General features: G+C 40.4%; 1 protein-coding gene and 3 long non-coding RNA genes across 4 annotated transcripts; 3 read left to right on the forward strand and 1 right to left on the reverse strand.

Annotated features, from left to right (window-relative positions):
* Nucleotides 1–1,611: 1,611 nt before the first annotated feature.
* On the forward strand, nt 1,612–2,924 carry LOC118490471. Its single transcript, XM_035988131.1, has 2 exons — nt 1,612–2,386; nt 2,563–2,924. The coding sequence occupies exons 1-2, from the start codon at nt 1,612–1,614 to the stop codon at nt 2,922–2,924; spliced, it is 1,137 nt and encodes a 378-aa protein (XP_035844024.1).
* A 9,658-nt stretch (nt 2,925–12,582) lies between these two features.
* LOC110941355 lies at nt 12,583–13,942 on the forward strand. Its single transcript, XR_002594041.2, has 2 exons — nt 12,583–13,449; nt 13,579–13,942. It is a non-coding gene; the product is annotated as an uncharacterized LOC110941355 (long non-coding RNA).
* A 136-nt stretch (nt 13,943–14,078) lies between these two features.
* Nucleotides 14,079–15,505, reverse strand: LOC110941354. The gene is made up of 3 exons (XR_002594040.2): nt 15,032–15,505; nt 14,874–14,953; nt 14,079–14,719 (listed from the first exon to the last, which is right to left on the reverse strand). It is a non-coding gene; the product is annotated as an uncharacterized LOC110941354 (long non-coding RNA).
* Nucleotides 15,506–15,655: 150 nt separating this feature from the next.
* LOC110941356 lies at nt 15,656–17,994 on the forward strand. The gene is made up of 3 exons (XR_002594042.2): nt 15,656–16,294; nt 17,008–17,061; nt 17,869–17,994. It is a non-coding gene; the product is annotated as an uncharacterized LOC110941356 (long non-coding RNA).
* The last annotated feature ends 3,045 nt before the right edge of the window (nt 17,995–21,039 follow it).

A 21,039-nucleotide genomic window follows, 5' to 3' on the forward strand; every position in this document is an offset into this window, starting at 1 on the left:
TGTTAGTCAGGGTCCATTGGAGGAAAATATGTTAAAAGTTAGGACTGCCAGTGGTTATTTTTAAATTTGGAACTGTTGGAGGCGTTTTATATAGTTTAATGTCATAAAAAACTATACCATAAAAATTAATTCTCTTTGATTTGATTATAGTACTATTATTATGTATTGACAAAAACGACATTTTTGGGAGAAAAAGAAAACGTTAATACAGTATGCGTATTGATGACGGGGTAGCCCAAGACCAAAAATAAATGACTTCAATACATAAATGCCCGAAAGGCAAAATGGTTCGAAGGTTAAAAACCTAGGGAATTGAGATAAAGTAACACGGAACAGTAAATAGTCATGTCTCTGGATTACTTAACCAACTCACCAGCCGCAAAAGCAATGCAGGTCCACAGAGCACACTCTTTTATCCGCGGGTCAAAAGGCTTCAACCCCCGAAAGGGTAAGTCCCCCACTGCAAGCATGGTCACTAGTCAAATGCATTCCTCTTTGAGTGATGTCTTCTCCTATATATTAGACACTTCATTTACTAAGCATGACATTCCTGGCCAGCCCTGATTCCTGAGATCTCTGGTCATTCACTTCGAGTACTTGCTTCATGTGAGTTACTTTTTTTCACAGTCAACACACACATTCCTTTTGCTCATTCATCCAAATCTGAGCACGCTTTAGAGAAGGATCTTTAGCAAACAACAAAAATAAACTAGTGAACCTCTCTCCACGTCTTGCAAACGTGGGGGAACCCCACGACCTGCGTTAGGCAAAGTTGAACCCTTCAACCCTTTTGCCTAAGCAGCCCAGCTACTATCCTTGGTCTATTATTTGTTGCATCAATAAGTTGGCGCCCACCGTGGGGCTACGCCACTATTTCTCTTCAAAAGGCCTAGTAGTGTAGCTCCATTATCTCAAAATTGCCATGTCAGAAAGTGGATCATCGGGATAAGTAAATCAGGTCCCAAACACCTCTACCCCAGGTACTAGCCAGACTCATGTGGCTATACCAACTTCTTTTCGACTCCGGGAAACACTCCCGAGTTTCTCACTTTCAACACTCCAACTCCATCCAGATCCGGGGTCCCTTACACTAATGTTGGTGTCTCTAGCACCCCCTCACATGTTGAACTTACCCCTGAAGGGGTCGCTAACAACTTCCTTGAGTTGAGGTCTCTTCTCAACCAATATGTGAGTAAGGAAAGAGACAAGGGAGTGAGGATTCGTTTGGATTATGATGAGCCATAACCAACACTATCTCCTGGACCTCCTATCCCTCCTTTTGCATCCAGGGATGAGGCTGGTCCCAGTAATCCTCCTCCAAAACCTAACCCTTATTTATCTGCAAGGCCAAATCCTACAGCATATCCTTTCTTTTCATCCCAGCCAGCCACAAATGGTGCTCCTTTGGGCCATGAGCTGACCCTTGATCAGCTCCTATAGTTCCCAGTGACAAGTATTCCACCCTCAACAACAACTTCATGGGAACAGGCCTTGTCAGTGCTCCCCTTGGCACGAAGTGCCGTTATGAGTACTCCCTTGGGAGTTAACTGCTCAGTTGCACCCGGAAGCCTTCAAGGCTTTAACCTTATGCCACAGATGATGACCCAGATGATGGCCAGCTTCCCGTGGCAGCATTTTATCAATCAAGTGTTGGCCACTCAGGGGAACAACAATAATAGCAACAACGCGGGTGCAAGGGTTGAAGAAGATTTGGCCAAACCTTATAAGCCAAGTAACCTCTCATGCTTTTCACAGCAGATAGCCGATTATGATTTCCAAACAAAGATCAAAATGCCGGTCCACATCAAAACGTATGATGGGACTGAAGATCCTGAATACCATCTTCAGATCTTTACTGGTGCCGCAAGAATTAAGAACTGGTCGAATGCAGAATGTTGTTTAATGTTCATGCAAGCCCTTGTCGGATCAGCCAGAATCTGGTTCAACGATTTACCTGCTCGAAGCGTTCGAAGCTTCGATGACCTCAGCAAAGGATTCCTGGCCAATTTATCCCAACAGAGGCGGTATGTTAAAGATGCTACAGTGATCTTTCAGATCAAACAAAGAGATGATGAAAGCCTTCGAGAGTTCATAGAAAGATACAAAAAGGAAGGTCTAACTTATGTGGGAGCAGACGAAAAAATGAGGGTGGCCGGTTTTATGAATGCCATCACATCCAAATATCTCACAAGAGATTTCAACAAATCCCTGCCCAAGACCTTGGAAGAAGCTCTCGAAAGGGCTGAAGCCCACATCCGGGGAGAGGAGGCAATAGACATTAAAGAGCAAAGGAAAAGAGGATCCAGCTGGCGAGGCAACAACCCAGCTAGAAAAGGGGGAACTTCAACTCCTATGATAGACGCCAAAAGGGTTCAGACCATCGAAGGTCTGAAGGCCGGAACCCTTCCAGCAGGGAGAACGGCATAAGTTTCACACCTCTCACCAAGACTCCTCAAGAAATCCTAGCAACAGAAGAAGTCAAGCAAAGCTTTCAGCCTCCTAGGCCTCTCCCCAAAAGCAGAAAGAACGAAAACTCCACACAATACTGTGAATTTCATGAAGAAAAGGGCCACCACACTAATGATTACTTCCAGATTAAGAAAAGGATTGAAGAAGCTGTTAAGTCCGGGGAACTTGCTCACTTGGTGAAAGGAGTAAGGGACAAAAAGGCTGAAGGAAAGGGCAAGGAAGTCAATATGGTGGATTTTGATGGAAGGGTTCCACACAAGAAGCAACGGTTGGAAGCTTGGGAGCTTCAGTATGTTTGCTTTCCTCCAACAGAGAAAGACCCTCTTTCAAACCCCCTTGTAATAGAAGCAACTGTGGGAACATTGCAAATGAGCAGAGCATACATAGACACTGGTACTGCCACCGCAATCATGTTCGAAAAGTTCTTTAACCGCTTGAGCAATGAAGAACGTTAAAGGCTTCAACCCTCTGGGACCTCCATAAAAGGTATTGCCGATATACCCCTTAAGCCTTTAGGGCAACTGACACTTAATGTTCGTTTCAGCGAAGGACAGAAGGAAAGAATCCAACCACTCACCATTGTGGTTATCAACATACCTTCAAACTATGATGTAATCATTGGAAGGCCGGGGCAGTGTGCATTCTATATGGCCGTGTCTGTTGGCCATGGCACTGTCAAATTTCCCACCGAAAGGGGAATAGAAACCCTTCAACCTTCTTAGGAGGCCTACCTGCTTGAATGAGAAAGTTCCAAAAGTGAAGAAGACAAACAAAGGCTAATCATAAATCCTAAGTACCCTGAACAGAGGATAAGGGTCAACCCAAGCCTTTCACAAGAAACCCTCTCGTATCTTGAAAAGTTGCTAACACATTACAGTGATGTCTTCGCTTGGTGTCCGGAAGATATGACAGGGATCCCTCGAAGCATTGCTGAACATGAGTTGAGAATACCACCTGATGTCAAGCCTGTTGTCCAAAAGAAACGAATTCTAGCCCCTGAAAGAAGCTTGGCTGCATGTCAAGAGGTTGAAAAGCTTGTGTCAGCTGGCATTCTCCGAGAAGTCAAGTATCAATCCTGGGTTGCAAACCCGGTCATGGTTCGAAAGCCAGACAATTCTTGGAGAATGTGTATAGACTTCAAGGATCTCAACAAGGCTTGTCCCAAAGACTGCTACCCATTACCAGAAATTGATCTCAAGGTTGACTCCCTCTTCGGTTACCCCTTTAAGTGTTTTCTTGATGCTTACAAGGGTTACCACCAAATCCTCATGAAGGAAGAAGATGAAGAAAAGACCGCGTTCGACACTGACAAAGGGATCTTTTGTTATCAAAAGATACCTTTTGGTCTCAAAAACGCTGGAGCAACCTACCAACGTCTTGTTGACAAGGCCTTTGCAACTCAAATTGGTAGAAACATGGAGACATATGTCGATGACTTGGTGATCAAAAGCAAGACGGAGTATCAGATGCTTGACGACATCCAAGAAACCTTCAAGAATCTAAGGAAGGTCAACATGAAACTCAACCCTGAGAAATGTTCATTTGGGGTTGAGGAAGGAAAATTCTTGGGGCATATTGTGGGAAAACAAAGCATTAAAGCTAATCCAAACAAGGTAAAGGTTGTTCTTGAAACCAAACCACCAAGAAGCAAGAAGGAGGTGGAAAGCTTAAACGGGAAGCTTGCAGCCTTGAAGCGTTTTACCTCAAAATTGGCTGAAAGGTCTTTACCCTTTTCCAAACACTCAAGGGTTGCACCGATAAGAAGGACTTCAAATGGACTGAGGAGGCAGAGGAAGCCTTCAACCAGATGAAGCAACACCTAGCTTCCCTACCCGGCATTGCAGCCCTAGAAACGGGAGAATTAATCTCAGTATACCTTTCGGTTGCTGAAGAAGCAATAAGTGTGGTGCTCACAATCGAACGAGACAAGGTTCAGGTACCCGTTTATTTCTTCAGCAAAACTCTAAAATTGACTGAAATTAAATATCCTCCCCAGGAAAAACTTGCCCTAGCCCTAGTTCAAACAGCTAGAAGGCTTCGAAGGTATTTCCAAGCACACCCTATACAAGTGGTCACCGACCAACCCATTAAGAGTGTGCTTGAAAACCCAGAAAACTCGGGACGATTAGCCAAATGGGCAGTGGAACTAGGTGAACATAAAATCACCTATGTCCCAAGAAAAGCCATCAAAGCCCAGGTCTTGGCTGACTTCATTGTAGAAGTCCCAAAGCAAACAATCACTGAGGTGAACACAGCTGCCACTGAACCCTCAAACCTTGAAGCCTGGAAGCTTTTTACCGATGGGGCTTCAAGCGTTGAAGGGTCAGGAGCTGGACTCATTTTAATCAACCCAGAAGGGTTGGAATTCACGTATGCTCTCCGTTTTAATTTTTAGACCACCAACAACGAGGCTAAATACGAGGCATTGATCGCCGTCTTAAGACTAGCTAAAGAAATGAAGGTCCAAAAGCTTGAAATGAAGGTCCAAAAGCTTGAAGTATTCACAGATTCGTTGCTAGTCTCAAGTCAAGTGAATGATAGCTACATTGAAAAAGAGCCCAACATGAAAAGATACAAAGAAAAATCCAAGGAGCTGATGAATACCTTCCAAACATGTAGCATCAAGCAAATTCCCAGGTCTCAAAACAAGAAGGCAGATGCCTTAAGCAAGCTTGCATCTCTCACATTCGCTCACCTTACAAAGAAGGTATTGGTAGAAGTGTTAAAGGCTCCATCAATTGATGAGTTGGAAGTTCAAGATGTAATCACCGAAGAAGATCCAAATTGGAAGTTCAAGGTGAATTGCCTAGTGATCAAACAGAGGCTGAAAGGGTTAAGATCAAGGCAAGGCAGTATATACTACAAGGTGAAACCCTCTACAGAAATGGTTACCTTGCACCCTTGCTAAGGTGTGTTGGCCCTGAGCAAAGTCAGTATTTGGTCAAAAAGGTTCATGAAGGAATATGCGGAGCTCATTTTGGAGCTAGATCGGTGGTTGCTAAACTCATGAACCTTGGGTATTTTTGGCCCTCAATGCACCGTGATACCACTGAGCAGCTAAGGAAGTGTGATGCCTGCCAGATTCATGCACCTGTCCCAAAAAGTCCCAAACATGATCTTGTCCCAATAACCTCAGCATGGCCATTCTACAAATGGGGCATGGACAATGTCGGTCCATTCCCCCCAAGCAAAGGTGGAGTAAAATTTTTGTTGGTGGCCATAGATTATTTTACCAAGTGCCTGAGGTTAAACCACTTGCAAAAATCACGGGCAAGCAAATCATTGACTTCGTTTGGGAAAACATTATTTGCCGTTATGGATTACCGGGAATGCTTGTCACCGACAATGGAAAGCAATTTGCTGAGAAGCCTTTCAGCGTTTGGTGTAAAGAATTCAGAATCAATCAGGTTTTCAGCTCAGTGGCCTACCCACAGTCAAACGGTCAAGTAGAAAGGACGAATCGAAGCATAGTGGAAGGTATCAAAACAAGATTGGGAAGGTATGAAAGCAACTGGCTTGAAGAATTGCCAAGTGTTTTATGGGCCATTCGAACAACCGAAAAAACAAGCCACAAAAGAACACCCTATAACCTGGTATTTGGGTCCGAGGCTGTGATTCTAGCTGAAATAGGAGTTGTAACACAACGAATCATCAACATAGATCCCGAAACAAACCAAAAAGATACAATGTTGAACTTACAACTCCTAGAGGAAGCGCGAGACCAAGCCGCAATTCAAGAAGCCAAATACAAGCAACGAATGGAAGCCTACTACAACAAGAGAGTCAAGAATGAACGTTTCAAGCCAGAAGACCTGGTGCTCAGAACCAATGAAGCTAGCAAAAAAGAGAACCAAGGAAAGCTCGGCCCAAAATGGGAAGGCCCGTATACCATCCTTGAAGCACATAAGGGTGGATCTTACAAACTAGCAGACTCAGAGGGTAAAAGGCTTCCAAGGCACTGGAATGGAAAAACCTTGAAAAGGTTCCATGTCTAAATGGGAAAGATTGGTTTGTATTTCACAAAGTTGCATTTCAAGAGTTGAACTATGAACACCTTTTGTAAAAATACCTCTTGAATGAATGAAGTTGTTTTATCAAATTTGTCTTTCTATCCTAAGATCAGGTTGAGAACCTAGCAAGAAACTCCATGGCAAGGGCTATGTAAGGGGTTGAGCTCCCAGGCCACATCGCTCAATAGGTTCAAGGGTTGAATGAACCTATATAAGGGGTGAGTTCCTAAATCAATACAACTCCATGAGACTTATTACCAAAAACAAAATGGTCTCATAGACGGGTTTGAACAGCCTACACCAAACGTTCCTTAAGCCTTAGAAAAACAACCAACAAACAGGCTTACAAAATCAAATAAAAGAAAATGATGAATAGGATAGGTGCTATGTCTTCTTGTTAAAAATACCAAGGCTAAGTGACTGCAGCACTGAACCCTTTAAGATATAAAAAACATAAAGACAACACAAACTCGACAAAGACAAACTATAAGAAAAAAGAAGTAACTTAAGGAACAATGCAACCACCTGAACAAAAAGTTATAAAAACCCAAAGATACAAACCAAGCAAAATCACAAATCCAAGAAGCCTTGAAGACTTCAAGCCACATACATGACAACTCAAAACCTTAACGGCTTCAACCTACATACGGGATCGCCAAAAAGGTCAAAGGCTTAAAGCCAAACAAGCTGCCTTAACAAAATAGGCACAAGTATGAAAAACACAGCACAAAGAAAATAGTTAAACATAGCATCATAGCAAAGAAAGCCTTGAAAGGCTTTCAACCATCCAAACACAAGTTAAAACAAGTCCTAGTGACTTGTAAGTTCAGCAATTGTTCAAACAGCCATACCGTCCTAAAACACAACCACATAACAGGAACCTTAAGGGTTCCTGCAAAACCTAATATTGTTTAAAGTTAATATTACAAACCACAGATTGTTTTAAAAAGTGCTAAGAAAGCTACGAACATCATGCATCAGTAGAAGGCTTAGAAGCACTAGAGCTGTTACCTTTGGCCTTCTTAGTCTTCTTGATCTTCTTAGCCTTCGAGCCCTCACCACCAACAGCTGAACCCTCCAAGCTGGCATCCTTAGGAGTATCAAGTTCTCCAGAAAAGGTATCTTCGCTATCTCCTGAGTAGGAACGTTTCCTTGAAAGAGAGCTAAGCACTTCGACACATACCTTCTCATTAAGACCATCTGGCTTTAGTTCCTGCAGGATAGAGAGGGGCTTACCATAGCAAGAAGCAACCTGGCTCACATACGGGTATGTTAACCTCTCCATTTGCTCAACGGAACCCTTGAAGATATCGGAAGCCTCAGGACGGTACAAAGGAGATTTTTCCAAAGGATGGCCAGACTGATGAAGCTTATAACCTGCAATGAGACCTTGATGTTTACCCAGATTGAGCAGCTTAGTGTAAACTTCACCAAGAGCAGAATTGAACTCTTTAGAGTGAAGAAGATAGGTAACAACTTGATGAAAGCCCTGCTCAATAAGCCACTGGTTATCCCCAATGGCTTGGGCAACCAAAGCCTTCAAGCCATCTTTTTCTCATCAAAGGCCTTTTGTTGAACAACTAAGGCCTCCCTGTCAAATTTTAGCTTCAATCGATCGGCTTCAAAACTCTTTTGAGATCACTCATCTCAATTTCATGTCTTCTTGTCAGCCCACCCACCTTCTTGACCCAAGCCAGCTCTTTTTCAAAAAAACTATCAATCTCCTTCTTCATAGCGGCAATCGAAGCTTTTATCTTTTCCTTCTTCTTGGAGGCTTCCTCATACTCCTGCATGCCTTTGGCAAAACGAGTAACACCTTCAGCCAACAGGGTCGAAAGGTTGCAGGAACTCAACATCATCCTAGAAATAAGATGATCAGCTTCCATCTCAGATATAGCGCTTCGAACACTGGGAGGAGCGAAGTGAGCTAAGGCCTCAGCACAAACAGCTGGGTCTTTGAAACTATCACCAACTTTAACTCCCCAGTTAGGCACATAAACATCCTGACCCTCTGAACCTTCGAAGCTCTCAACGCTTTTGACTGACGAACCTTGAATAGTAGGAGTGCTACCTTTCTTAATTAACTTCTTCTTCTTGCTTGAAACAATTAACTCCTTCTCCTTACCCTTGCTGACATCCATAGCTTGATCTGCTGACGCTTCAATATCATCACTAACATCGACAGGCTCCGAACTAGAGGGCTGATCAACACCTTTCAGATGGCGTTGTGAACGACGAGTGGAACCCTTGGAAGCCGTAGCCTTGGTAAAACCTCTGACATTAGGAACATTTACATACCCAGAACCCTCGAACCTGTTATCAGAACCCCTAACAACCGCATCCTCACCAGGAGTAGCAGCAACATCATCAAAGGCAACGTCGGAGGTATCATCACTTTTGATAAAGTCAAGTGCAGACATAACTGCAAAACAAACATAACAACACATAAGCAAACAAAGAAATAGGAACAAAAGAACAGAGAAGAATAAATGCATACCCTTCCCATCTCTAATGAGCACTGGATCCCGATTGGCCTTTTCCCACACTTTACTAAGACCCAATAACACCAACAAATGCTCAGGGAAGGGACAAAGCCTTGAAGGGCACTCCCTAAGAGTTTCTAAAAAATGGGTATTTATATCAGAAGCAGAAGGCTCAGGTTCGTTCAAAACGGCATACGGGTGTCTCCAAACAAGTTTAAAAGGAACAATCTCCTCTGACACCCAGAAAAACCGGTCCTTCCAGACCCCAAGTGTAGAAACCATGGACGAAATCAAACAGGTATCAACTTGAGTGGTCTCAAAGGTAAACCAATCACCATTCTTAGCAAGCCAGAAAAAACGACAGAATGACAACAGAGATGGGTCATACCCGGAGGCCCGTCACAAAATTTCAAAATGTAAAACCCTAGCCATTCCAAGGGGATGAACTTGACTAAAAGATATGCGATAATATTCCAAGATATGCAAAACAAAGTTTGAAAACGGATGGCGAAGATTTGAAAATTCAAAATGTCGACAATACAAAGCGATCGAACCAGGAGGACATTGATCGATAGACTTATCACAAGCCGGTGCAGCCGGTTTAAACTTCGTCCCTATTCCCCACTCCATACAAAACAAATCGACTTCCTCTTGAGTCATTCGAGAAAACGATTTTGCCAAATCCTTACGAGCACCCATGATATGAGAAATTAAACAGAAAATAAACAAAGGGAAACTAACCTGTTTTGAAAAAGGGGAAACTTGAGAAAAAAGGAGTAAGTAATGTTCTTCTGAGTAAAATATATGAATTAATGAGATAAGAAAGAAATATAATTAGGCAATGGAATTAAAACCACCGCCTGACAAACTGCCACAAGTCATGTCAACTGTCTTGTCAAAATTCAAAATTCAAAAACCTCAACCGTTTCCAACCCTTCAAGCTTTGAACCCTTGAAGCCTTTAGGCAGTAAAATACATGTATAAAAGTCAGAAGTCTTTGAGCTCATCTCCCAAAAACCTCTGACTTGGGGGGCTGATGACGGGGGTAGCCCAAGACCAAAAATAAATGACTTCAATACATAAATGCCCGAAAGGCAAAATGGTTCGAAGGTTAAAAACCTGGGGAATTGAGATAAAGTAACACGGAACAGTAAAAAGTCATGTCTCTGGATTACTTCACCAACTCACCAGCCGCAAAAGCAATGCAGGTCCACAAAGCACACTCTTTTATCCGCAGGTCAAAAGGCTTCAACCCCCGAAAGGGTAAGTCCCCCACTGCAAGCATGGTCACTAGTCAAATGCATTCCTCTTTGAGTGATGTCTTCTCCTATATATTAGACACTTCATTTACTAAGCAGGACATTTCTGGCCAGCCCTGATTCCTGAGATCTTTGGTCATTCACTTCGAGTACTTGCTTCATGCGAGTTACTTTCTTTCACAGTCAACACACACATTCCTTTTGCTCATTCATCCGAATCTGAACACGCTTCAGAGAAGGATCTTTAGCAAACAACAAAAATAAACTAGTGAACCTCTCTCCACGTCTTGCAAACGTGGGGGGACCCCACGACCTGCGTTAGGCAAAGTTGAGCCCTTCAACCCTTTTGCCTAAGCAACCCAGCTACTATCCTTGGTCTATTATTTGTTGCATCAACACGTATAATAATGTGTAATTATATATATAAGGATTCATAAATGTATACATTATATGTAATTATATACTATGTGCATACTCGTACACTTCGCATATAAAATGACGTTTCACATAACCCCTCGCTTATGGGGGTGTTCTTTTCGGATCAACAATATCTATATGTTGAGAACTATAACAATCCCATAAGGCTACGTGTAGTCATGAAGCCCTTTGGGGACGTTATGAGACAAGTAGCAAAATGCTTAAGAGATGAGCTTTATATCACAAGAGGGTGTAGTGATAAAGGGGTTATATAACCCCTTCAATTATACATACATATGTATATATATGTGTGTGAGTGGGGGGGAATATTGTGCAGATGAAAACGCCGCGAAGAGGATCACGGGAGCTAAGATTTAAACCCCATAGCGCCGCCTGTAGCGGTGTTCCGCGGCGCTATGAGGCGCCATAGCCGGAAACGCCATGATGTGCCGCCCCATTACACAACGTCTAATGCACGTATAAATAATGCATTTAAGATAATCAAGGTAGTAGAGAGAGAGAGAGTTACGTAAACGTATTACGTATCATATGCCAAGGATCACATACAAGCACATTACATGGTTCTCATTCTGAACATATTTACTCGTTTTGATTTTTAACACTATATATGTGTGTGGTTTTTGTTTATTAAACAAAGTTGTTTTTAGGCTCGAACACAAACTTGTTTAAACTTGAAGGGGTATGGTCCCAAAAAGCCGCGCAGACCAATCAGGTCGCGCGCTGAACCATACTCTTTATACATTAATCCGATTAATCTAGAGACCACGCTCGGGCTACTTAGGAAAAGCATGACCCGCGCGCGAGGTCCAAGCAGGATTTAAGATCAGATTCCACACTTAGCATCCTGAATGAAAGCCCTCAATCCGCAAACCTTGCACAGGATAGTTGGACACACTCCAAAAGCCGCGCAAGGGTAGCGGCGCAGGTTCATTCCAGGAAGCACGAAAGGTACGAGTGGCAGAGGTTCAAGCCAATCAGCGTCCAACAAGCTGTATTCTATCGTGCTCCACGATTAGCAATCATACATGAGACAAAAGGTACATAAGGACGCCTACGTGGCACCAATCAGGGGGCGGTGACAACTGCCCCATGATCTCCACTCACCTGCTGATGTCAGAGAGACAACAAGGACGACAAACCGGACACGTGGCTCCAATCAAGATGCGCCATCACCGAAGATCTTCTAAAAGACACTAACGGTCGTCACCGGAGAGACAAAGCGGATATTCCTTGTTGACATCTTCAGGCCCAAGGCCCATCAGCCAATCTACTTCTACACTACTCCGGCTATAAATAGGGTACTTCATACATAGGTTAAACCATTCTGTTCTCTATTCTCTCACTCTTAACACACACTTATTTCCTCAAAACAAATACTTATTCTCACGTTGGAGAGTGGTTAAGAGGGAAACCCTCATATTCCCCTCTTAACAAGCTTAACGGGGTGTTATTGTTTTGCAGGAAGGATCATAACCAGGCTCAGGAACGATTAAGAAGATTAACCCTCATGTTTGAAACATAAACACAACTAATAAACCTAGAATTAGTTCCATGTTTCTTCAAAACTTGACTTATTTTAAGCTTTTAGCAAGCCGATCTCTTCTACACCCCTAAATCCAATTCAAAAGTAATATCAATAAAATTTCATGTGAAAGAAGAAAAGGCCTTCACATGTCACATGTGAGATTGTAAAAGCTTACAAAGGGTTGTATCTGTGCACGTACACATATTTATTTTAGCCTTTAAGGGCTTTTAACACAGCCTCAAAAGATAGCATATAACTAACAAAAGTTGTCATTCTGTAGGCTTAAGCTGCTTCTTCTTCTTCTTTTCTTTCTTTCTTTCTTTTTTCTTTCTTTTTTTTAAATGCATCCCATTCTATTGTCAATCTATTAGAATTTAAGCGTATAAATCGAAATAAACAAGAAAAAAAGTGATATATAATCACTCACATCTTCATTTTATTTCTTCTTCTTCTTCTTCTTTTTTTTTTTTGAAAAATGCATCCCATTCTATTGTCAGTCTATTAGAATTTAAACGTACAAATCAAAATAAAGAAGAAAAAAGGTGATATATAATCACTCACATCATTTTATTTTACATGTATTTAACCGTAATGCCTAGACAACCTAACTGGCGTGATATAATTAATCAATGGGTAAATTATATTTTTCGTCCTTTATGCTTGTATCGGATTTTAGTGGATAGTCTTTAACTTCAATAATTACAATCACAATCCTTTATTGGGAAAACTAGGTACATCTTTCATCCTTTAGCACTAAGAAGGTTAAAATTTTTAGTTAAGTCTATTCACTTAAAGACAGTTTAGTCTTTTTACTTAGTTATTTACAATATAAATAGAAGAAAATAAGATCAAATATAAATACCTCTTTTTTTTCACTCTCTCACACACACTTTGAACCCTCTCTCTCTCTCTAAACAACAGCCACCACCATCACCCACAGAACAACATTAGGTTTCACCTCAACATCTTCATTCTCTCTCATTTGCTCTTTAACCAAAGCTGCTTGCTTCAACACTACTTCATAAACCAATTGTTCAGACGAAACAACCAATTCCCCACTTGGGTAGCCACCACCCTTGAAACAAAATCCTTTTTTGTCCCTTAATTCAATCCCATAAAATATGCATTCAGGTAGCTGGATTTGCATTCATGTTTCTTACCAAGATTATTGATTTTTTTACTCCTCAAAGTTGCAGCCACCACCGACGCACATCCACCACCGTTGCACACCCACCACCGGCGTCCTCTCCGTTTCTTGGGTACAGGTATCTGAGTTCTTTTCTGGTTCATTTGAAAACTGAGTTTCAATTTGATATTTCTTTTCTTTTTTTTTTTTGCAATATGCTATTTTTGTAAACTAAATTTCAATTTGGTTTGGTATTTTGCGAACTAAGTTTCAATTCAGATGATGGTTTGTAGAAGAAGGTTAATACTTGGGGAATTTGTGAAGAAAGAATGTTGATTTATGAAATTGGGGGTTTAGGGTAAAAAGAAAAAGGTGATCTGAGGAGAGAGAAGAAGGTGGGGTGTGTGAGGTTTGAGGTGTTGGTTTGAAAGAGGGAAATCCAACAATATTTTTTACTTTCTACAATTATTATGATGGTTAATAGTAATGAATGTTGATGGTGATGATGATACTTAATGGTTGATCTTGATGATGGTAGTAGAGAGATACGGAGAGAGAAAAGAGATAATGGAGCGAGAAGTTTTATGTATTATTATATATAGAGTAAATTACAAGTTTTGTCCTTTTATGTTTGTACTAAATTGCAGGCAGTGTCCTTTACCTTTAAATTTGACGAGTTTTGTCCTTAACGTTTCAAAATCCTACACGTTGTGTCCTTTAGCCCTAACTCAGTCAGACTTTTTTGTTAAATATGGTCATGTGACTTGCACATGAGCAGTGGCGAAGTTTGGAAAAAAAGTTTGGGGGGGCGGAAGGCACCGGACCTAAAAAAAATTTCTATGTTCGGGTCGGACGTCGGTGATTCGATTCGGGTCGGGTCGGGTCAAACGCTAATATCAAATAAAAAATGTTCTCAAACATTAAAACTTAAACATTGTTTAACAAACAATTGAACAAAGACACCAAAACATTAAAAAGATGAGGAAGGTGGGGTACCCGGTTCACTTGGATGAAGAATTATAGTTCTGTCCCTAATTTCAACCTAAATCACATAAATTGCAGCCCTAATTTCAGTTCTGACCCTAATTTCTACCTAAATCACAAGTTTAGGGTTAATATTCACCTCTAATTTCAACAAGTTTAGGGCTAAAATTCAGTTCTGCCCTAATTTCTGCCTGAAGAATTATAGTTCTACCCCTAATTTCAACAAGTTTAGGGTTAAAATTCTCCCCTAATTTCAACCTAAATCACATAAATTGTAGCCCTAAATTAAACCTAAAGATAGAAAAACACATACCTTTAACCTTATGAAGATTGAAGAAGTCAAACAAGACCACAACAAGTAGCGCAACAGCTTGCAGTCGAACAAGAGCAGGCACAGCAGCAGCCGGTCAATCCCATAGCATAATCTAATAACAAATTAACAAATCACCCCAAATTTCAAGTTAACATAAAGATTTAACAAGTTTAGGGCAAAAATTCGGCCCTAATTTCACCCCAAATGTCAACCAAAATCACATATATTGCAACCCTAAATTAAACCTAAAGATTAAAAACATATACCTTATGAAGATTCAAGAAGAATTCGTCGAAGATTGACAATTTCAACAAGTTTAGGGCTAAAATTCACCCCCAATTTCAACCTAAATCATATAAATTGAAGTCCTAGATTAAACCTAAAGATAATTGAAGAAGTCGAACAAGTACAAGACCACACATACCTGAGGATGAGCCGTGATTCGTGAAGAAATCGAGCAAGTTCAAGACCCCTGCCCTCGGACTCGAACAACACCAGCAGGTCAGCAGCGATTTGGGGTTTCTTTCCCCCTTCTGTTCTGTGCGTGCGACTGGTTATGCTCGTATTCCACCAGGACTGAATTTGGGTTTATTTTTTTTTTGGATGGTGGGCTTTTATTTTGGGCTTGTATGATTTTGGTGTATAATAAATTGATTTGGGCTAATTAAGTATTTTATTTGGGCTACATAATAGAAAACCGGGGTCGAATACGTATATACAAAAAAAAATTTATAAAACCGAGGGGGTCGAACACGTATATACATAATTTTTTTTTTAAATTCGGGGGGGTGAAAACGTATATCCCTAAAAATTTCTATACGAAAAACACATACGTAACACTACTAACCGAAAAGTTCGGGGGGGCGGGCGCCCCCTCCCCGCCCCTTACATGCTGCGCCCTTGCACATGAGGGCATCTTTGTCATTTTACCTCTCAAGGACTATTGTGTAAAAAAACTTATATGAAGGGTGTAGTATCCAAAATAATAATTAGTCTTTATGTTAATGTTAATGTTAAATTAGTTTAAATGAAAAAAGAAATTCAAAATGATATGCATGTTTCTTTTTTGGTTTTACGTAAAAGAAAAGAAAAGAAAAAAAATGTGATATTGATATAATAATAAAAGCATAGTTCAAGGCATATATTCAATTGGTTTCCATTCCAACATCTAAGTTTGTGGCAGTTCGTTTACATCACCTCTCCTGGCTATGTATTTTTTTTTATATTTTTCAACTTTATCACTTTCAACTAATCGATCGCAAGATATGGAGATGTGATACCTGTATCACCATTCTTTTATAACCTTCAAACCCTCGGCCTCTGATTACGATCCTTTAATGTTCTCAAGTTTTCGTCTGATCACTGCAACCGCCGCGACACCATTGTAATGACCGCATCGCCGCACATCCTTGCCGTCAAGAGCCGTTCGCCACCGTGAGCATTCTTCGCATTCCGTTGTGACCGTAGCACCACCATCGGCCGCCGCGAATCAGTGGTCGTTCACGCCGCCACACCGCCCATCGTATCCCTTCGTAACCAATTTTGTTCGTCGGAGCTTTCCGTCTTACCAACGGATCCGCCACTTTAGTTCTCCAATCAAGATCATGCTGCAACCATTGCTGCTGCTCGACTTGTTTCCGTTCGAAACTTTAGTCTTTGGTGTTGGTAGCTTCGTTTTGCAATTAAGGTACCAAAATCGAAACCCCTTTCTACCGTACAAATTATGGTTTCGTTCCGATCGTTCCGGCGACTAAGTTTAGAACTCTTAAAAAGGCGAATGAGGTCCATGAAATAACCCTAAGATTACATTTGCTGTTCATGGTCTAGTCTGAATATAGTTCTTATTTTCATGGGGGTATTGTTACTAATTATTGCATTGCTTCACTTTTGGTTCGTACCTCCTGCATCTTTTTTTGCATATGGTAAACCAAGTTTAGTTAAATTAAATATGAATATTAAATGTCGGACTGATTTACTAGCCAGAAAAGAGTTTTATGGCACATAAATAGATATAATTGGTCTGTTGGTCTTACGCATATTTTGTTAACCAAATAGGTATAATTTACTAGCCATGAAAGAGTTTTATGGTACATAAATACACAAACATATTTTGTAACTACTTAAATTGATTCTAATGAAAGATATATAAATATGTTTTTTTTAAGATATATAAATATGCACTTTAAGTATGTTCGCACTAAAAAGATTAGATTGTATACATGTTACAATTTTTATGTTTGTGTGCTAATCAACTAGTCCTAAACTTCTTTTGGATGAGTAGTAGTTTTAACTCATTATAATAATTAGTCAAGAGTTGTAAGGTCTTCGTCGCCGGACAATCGTTGAGTAATAGAATCATCTGGCCGAAATAATGTTTGTAATTTAATAATGAAAATATAGGTTCACGTACTATTTGAGGACGACTTGATTATTTTTGCTTTGTTTGCTAATAAGGTACGGATTCTGTTTCTTTTACATCATAGTATACTTTTATTTTCCGTTACTCGTTGGTACGGATTCCTTTTCTTGACATCATAGTGTTTTTATTCAAGTCCGTTACTTTGTAGTACGGATGTTTTCGTCAGATGTTTCGGTTCGTATTGTTATATGATTGGTATTTATTGTAGCATGCAATAGACCTTAAATTTTGTGCTCGTAATTGCATGTTCCCTTTAAACTTAAGTCAAAATGCATTTATTTCTGATACGGCTTTGTACTCTGTCACCCGAGCAATTATAAGACTTGTCGTTGGGGCGTCAACGACATGGCACTCATCGTGACGGTGCGTAACTAAAGTTCACGGCGTTTCTAGTTTGTGCTTGTGTAGCACATGGCCCCTAGAGGCGAATAGATCGATCTTAGCTCTGACTCCTGACTCCTGTTGAGATGGAATAATGGGTGTGCGCCTACACGCACCATCTCGGCGCATGGACTATAGCCATGCATGCCTCAGTTTAGGCTCGTGGGTGCTTCTATATTACGTGACTTGTTTTACTGTTATATGTTGTCACGTATGTCTTGTCTCTGTTATGATATGTTTGATATGATTATATGCATATGTTATCTGTTCAGTTTAAGTTTTGAGATTCAAGTTATATAAGTATCTGTTTCAGTGCCAAAATCTAGACTTGTTTAACGTCAGTATCGGTCATGTTTCTGTCCGTATGTCTGCCTTATTTATACTGTTGATTTCTCCGTTACTGGGCAACTTTTTGGCTCAGCCGTAGTTTTCTTTTTGTGTTTGTCTTATTTGTTTGACAGGTAATTTGGGAAACGTGGGGAATAAGTGATGAGTGTCGTGAAGATAAAGATTTATTTTTATTTCGGTAATGTAATGAAAATGTAATTAGGATCTTTTGTTTTCAACGTTATGGATTGGTTTTAGTTTTGATATCTGTATGAGTGACACGTCAGCCTGTTCAGGTTGGGGTGTTACAAAGGGACTATTGTGTAAAAAATAAAAACATGTTTAAATAAAAGAAATCTGCACACACACTCTCTCTAAACTCACTCTCACTCTCTCTCTCTCTCTCTCTCTCTCTCTGAACTCTCAAATTCACTCTGATCAAAATTCAAGCCCTATGTCACAGCCCCCGTCCCCCTATACAAAGACAGGAATGGGCGGTCGCGGTCAGATTCGGAGGTATCTTGTTATTGTCTAATTTGGCAGCGGAAATTACATCAGGATCGTAGTTAGGAAATATTTGATCAGCGTAAAATACCACAATTTCATGATATTAAACACATGGGTTAACCCAAGTTTTCAGTACACACCATTTCATAGGAATAAATCCTATGTTTATTTAATAAAAAATCTATTTTATTTTAGGTAACTTTATTGCCACTTTTCCAAGCCTTCAGTGCTGTCCAGCTGGCTTCTATTTGGCTTTTACATATTGTTACCTGAAACGCGTTTAAAAATATTTTGTCAGTGGGAAATACTGGTGAGTGAATCCCAGTTCAATAAGTTTTAATAAAAACCATTTTACAGTATTGAGGACGATCTCGCAATTACATTTGTTTCCAAGTCATACCAATTACCACCCACGGTACTGTCAAACCTGACTTGTGGAAATGTTACTCCTTGACCAGGTGGTAACAAATTTTGTATGCAAAACCCCAACATACCGATGATAATTGTATCCTTACAAATACTCAATAACTGCTTAATATATAATTAATTAAGTGAGGTTTTGTAAAAGCAATTTGCAAAAAGGAGATTACTCACATTGCTGTCTTAGGATTTTCAGTAAGGATTTCCTGGGAATAATCTATAATTTACACAAATGCACATTTGTTAGTATAATAACCCATTTTAACATTAGCAATACCCTCCCCGAGACGGCATTCCAACGACTACGTCGGGCAGAACCACGACAGCCGTTACGGAACCCTAGATCAATCGGGCAGAGTATCTAATACGCCTCCAGGGGTTATGATACTTACAACGGAGCAGAACCTCGTTATTTAGGGGGGTGTTAGACCCAAGTATAACGCCTACTATTCAGAATTGAGAGAGAGATTTCGAATTTGAACGAGCAGACTGAAAATCTGATGGCCTCTAATTATAGGGCCTGTTTTTGACTTTTACGCGGCCCTCGTAAAGTGTTACAAGGGGCTACGCGGCCCGCGTTAACGCTGGTCAACAGCGTAGCTGATCCGGGTCAGCTAGTAGGTTCGACGGGTGTTGGGCCACGTGGCGGTCCAGGGTTTCGCCACATTTTACCTTCTCGCGGCCCGCGTAAGGGTTGAGGTGTGGCTTACGAGGCCCGCCTCAAACCCAAAAATCAGATTTTTAATTATTTTTAATAATATTTAGGGTATTCGGGGTCCGTTTTCATGTATGGGGTGTTTTTAGGGACATATTGGGATATTTTAAATATTTTTAGGGTGTCGGAAAATTTTATGAGGGTGTCGGTTTAGGGTTGTTATATCCTCCCCACCTTGTTTTAGAGCTCGTCCTCGAGGTCTACTGGAACAGGTGTGGTTATTTCCCTTGCATTTCTGATTCAAACTCCCATTTGTACTCAGGTCCTCTTTTGGAGTCCCACTTTACTTTGACCAGAACTAATCTCTTGTGCTTAAGATTATTAATCTTCATGTCTTCAATTTGTAGAGGCCTTTCTACAAATTTTAACTGTTCATTTACCTCTATATCTTTAAGAGGTACCATTAATGATTCATCAGCTAAGCATTTCTTGAGATTTGATACATGAAATACATTATGTATTCCTGCCATTTCCTCTGGCAGTTGTAGCTGATAGGCTACAGGTCCTATTCTTCTAATAATCTTAAAAGGTCCAACATACCTAGGACTTAGCTTCCCTCTTTTGATGAATCTTACTACTCCTTTCCAGGGAGAGACTTTTAACAATACTTTATCTCCTAGTTGAAATTCCAATGGTTTGCGTCGGTTATCAGCATAGCTCTTCTGTCGATCACGTGCCGCTTTCAGTCGTTGACTTGAATGATCTTGTTGGTCGTTTCCTGCACTATCTCAGGTCCACATAGTTGCTTTTCCCCAATTTCTGCCCAACAGACTATGGTTCTGCACTTTCGTCCATAAAGTGCTTCGAATGGTGCAGCATTGATACTTGTGTGATAACTGTTATTATAAGAAAATTCTATTAAAGGTAAGTGATCGTCCCAATTACCTCCGAAATCAATTACACAAGCTCTAAGTATGTCTTCCATTGTCTGAATTGTCCTTTCGCTTTGTCCGTCCGTTTGAGGGTGGTAAACGGTGCTTAGATTTAGTTTAGTTCCCATTGCTTTTTGGAAACTTGACCAAAAATGAGAGGTAAAATGACTATCCCTATCAGAAACAATTGATAAAGGAATTCCATGTAATGAAACAATTTCATTTACATATAATTTGGCTAATTGTTCCATATTGAAAGTTTCCTTCATTGGTAGGAAGTGAGCTGATCTGGTTAGCCTATCTACAATCACCCAGATTGTATCATTACCTTTTCTTGTTTTGGGTAATTTGGTAACAAAATCCATTGTTACCAATTCCCATTTCCAAACTGTCATTTCTAATTGTTGCAACAATCCTGAGGGTTTCTGATGTTCAGCTTTGACTTGCGAACAGGTTAAACACTTAGAAACGTAAGATGCTATATCCTTTTTCATTCCTATCCACCAGAAATTCTTTCTTAAATCCTGATACATTTTATTACTTCCAGGATGCATTGTATACTTAGATTTATGGGCTTCTTCTAATATACGATGGCGTAGGTTTCCTAATTTAGGTATCCACATTCTTTTCTTATGGAATCACCATATTCCATCTGTTCCATGTTCCAATTCCTTAATCATTCCCGTTAATTTTTCAGTATCTTCCTTGATTACTTATTCTTGTGCTTTTCTAATCTGATCATTTAAATCTACTTGTAGATTTAATTTAAGAGAATGTACCCTTTTTGGCTT

The sequence above is a fragment of the Helianthus annuus genome, chromosome 3 (genome assembly GCF_002127325.2).
Source record: "Helianthus annuus cultivar XRQ/B chromosome 3, HanXRQr2.0-SUNRISE, whole genome shotgun sequence".
Classification (NCBI taxonomy): Eukaryota; Viridiplantae; Streptophyta; class Magnoliopsida; order Asterales; family Asteraceae; genus Helianthus; species Helianthus annuus.

What these genes read in the sequence shown, in the direction of transcription:
- LOC118490471 (XM_035988131.1), top strand. Translation starts at nt 1,612, where the DNA reads ATGGCCAGCTTCCCGTGGCAGCATTTTATCAATCAAGTGTTGGCCACT. An exon ending in AAGGGTTCAGACCATCGAAG is followed by an intron (nt 2,387 to 2,562) that starts GTCTGAAGGCCG and finishes AATTTCATGAAG; the next exon opens with AAAAGGGCCACCACACTAAT.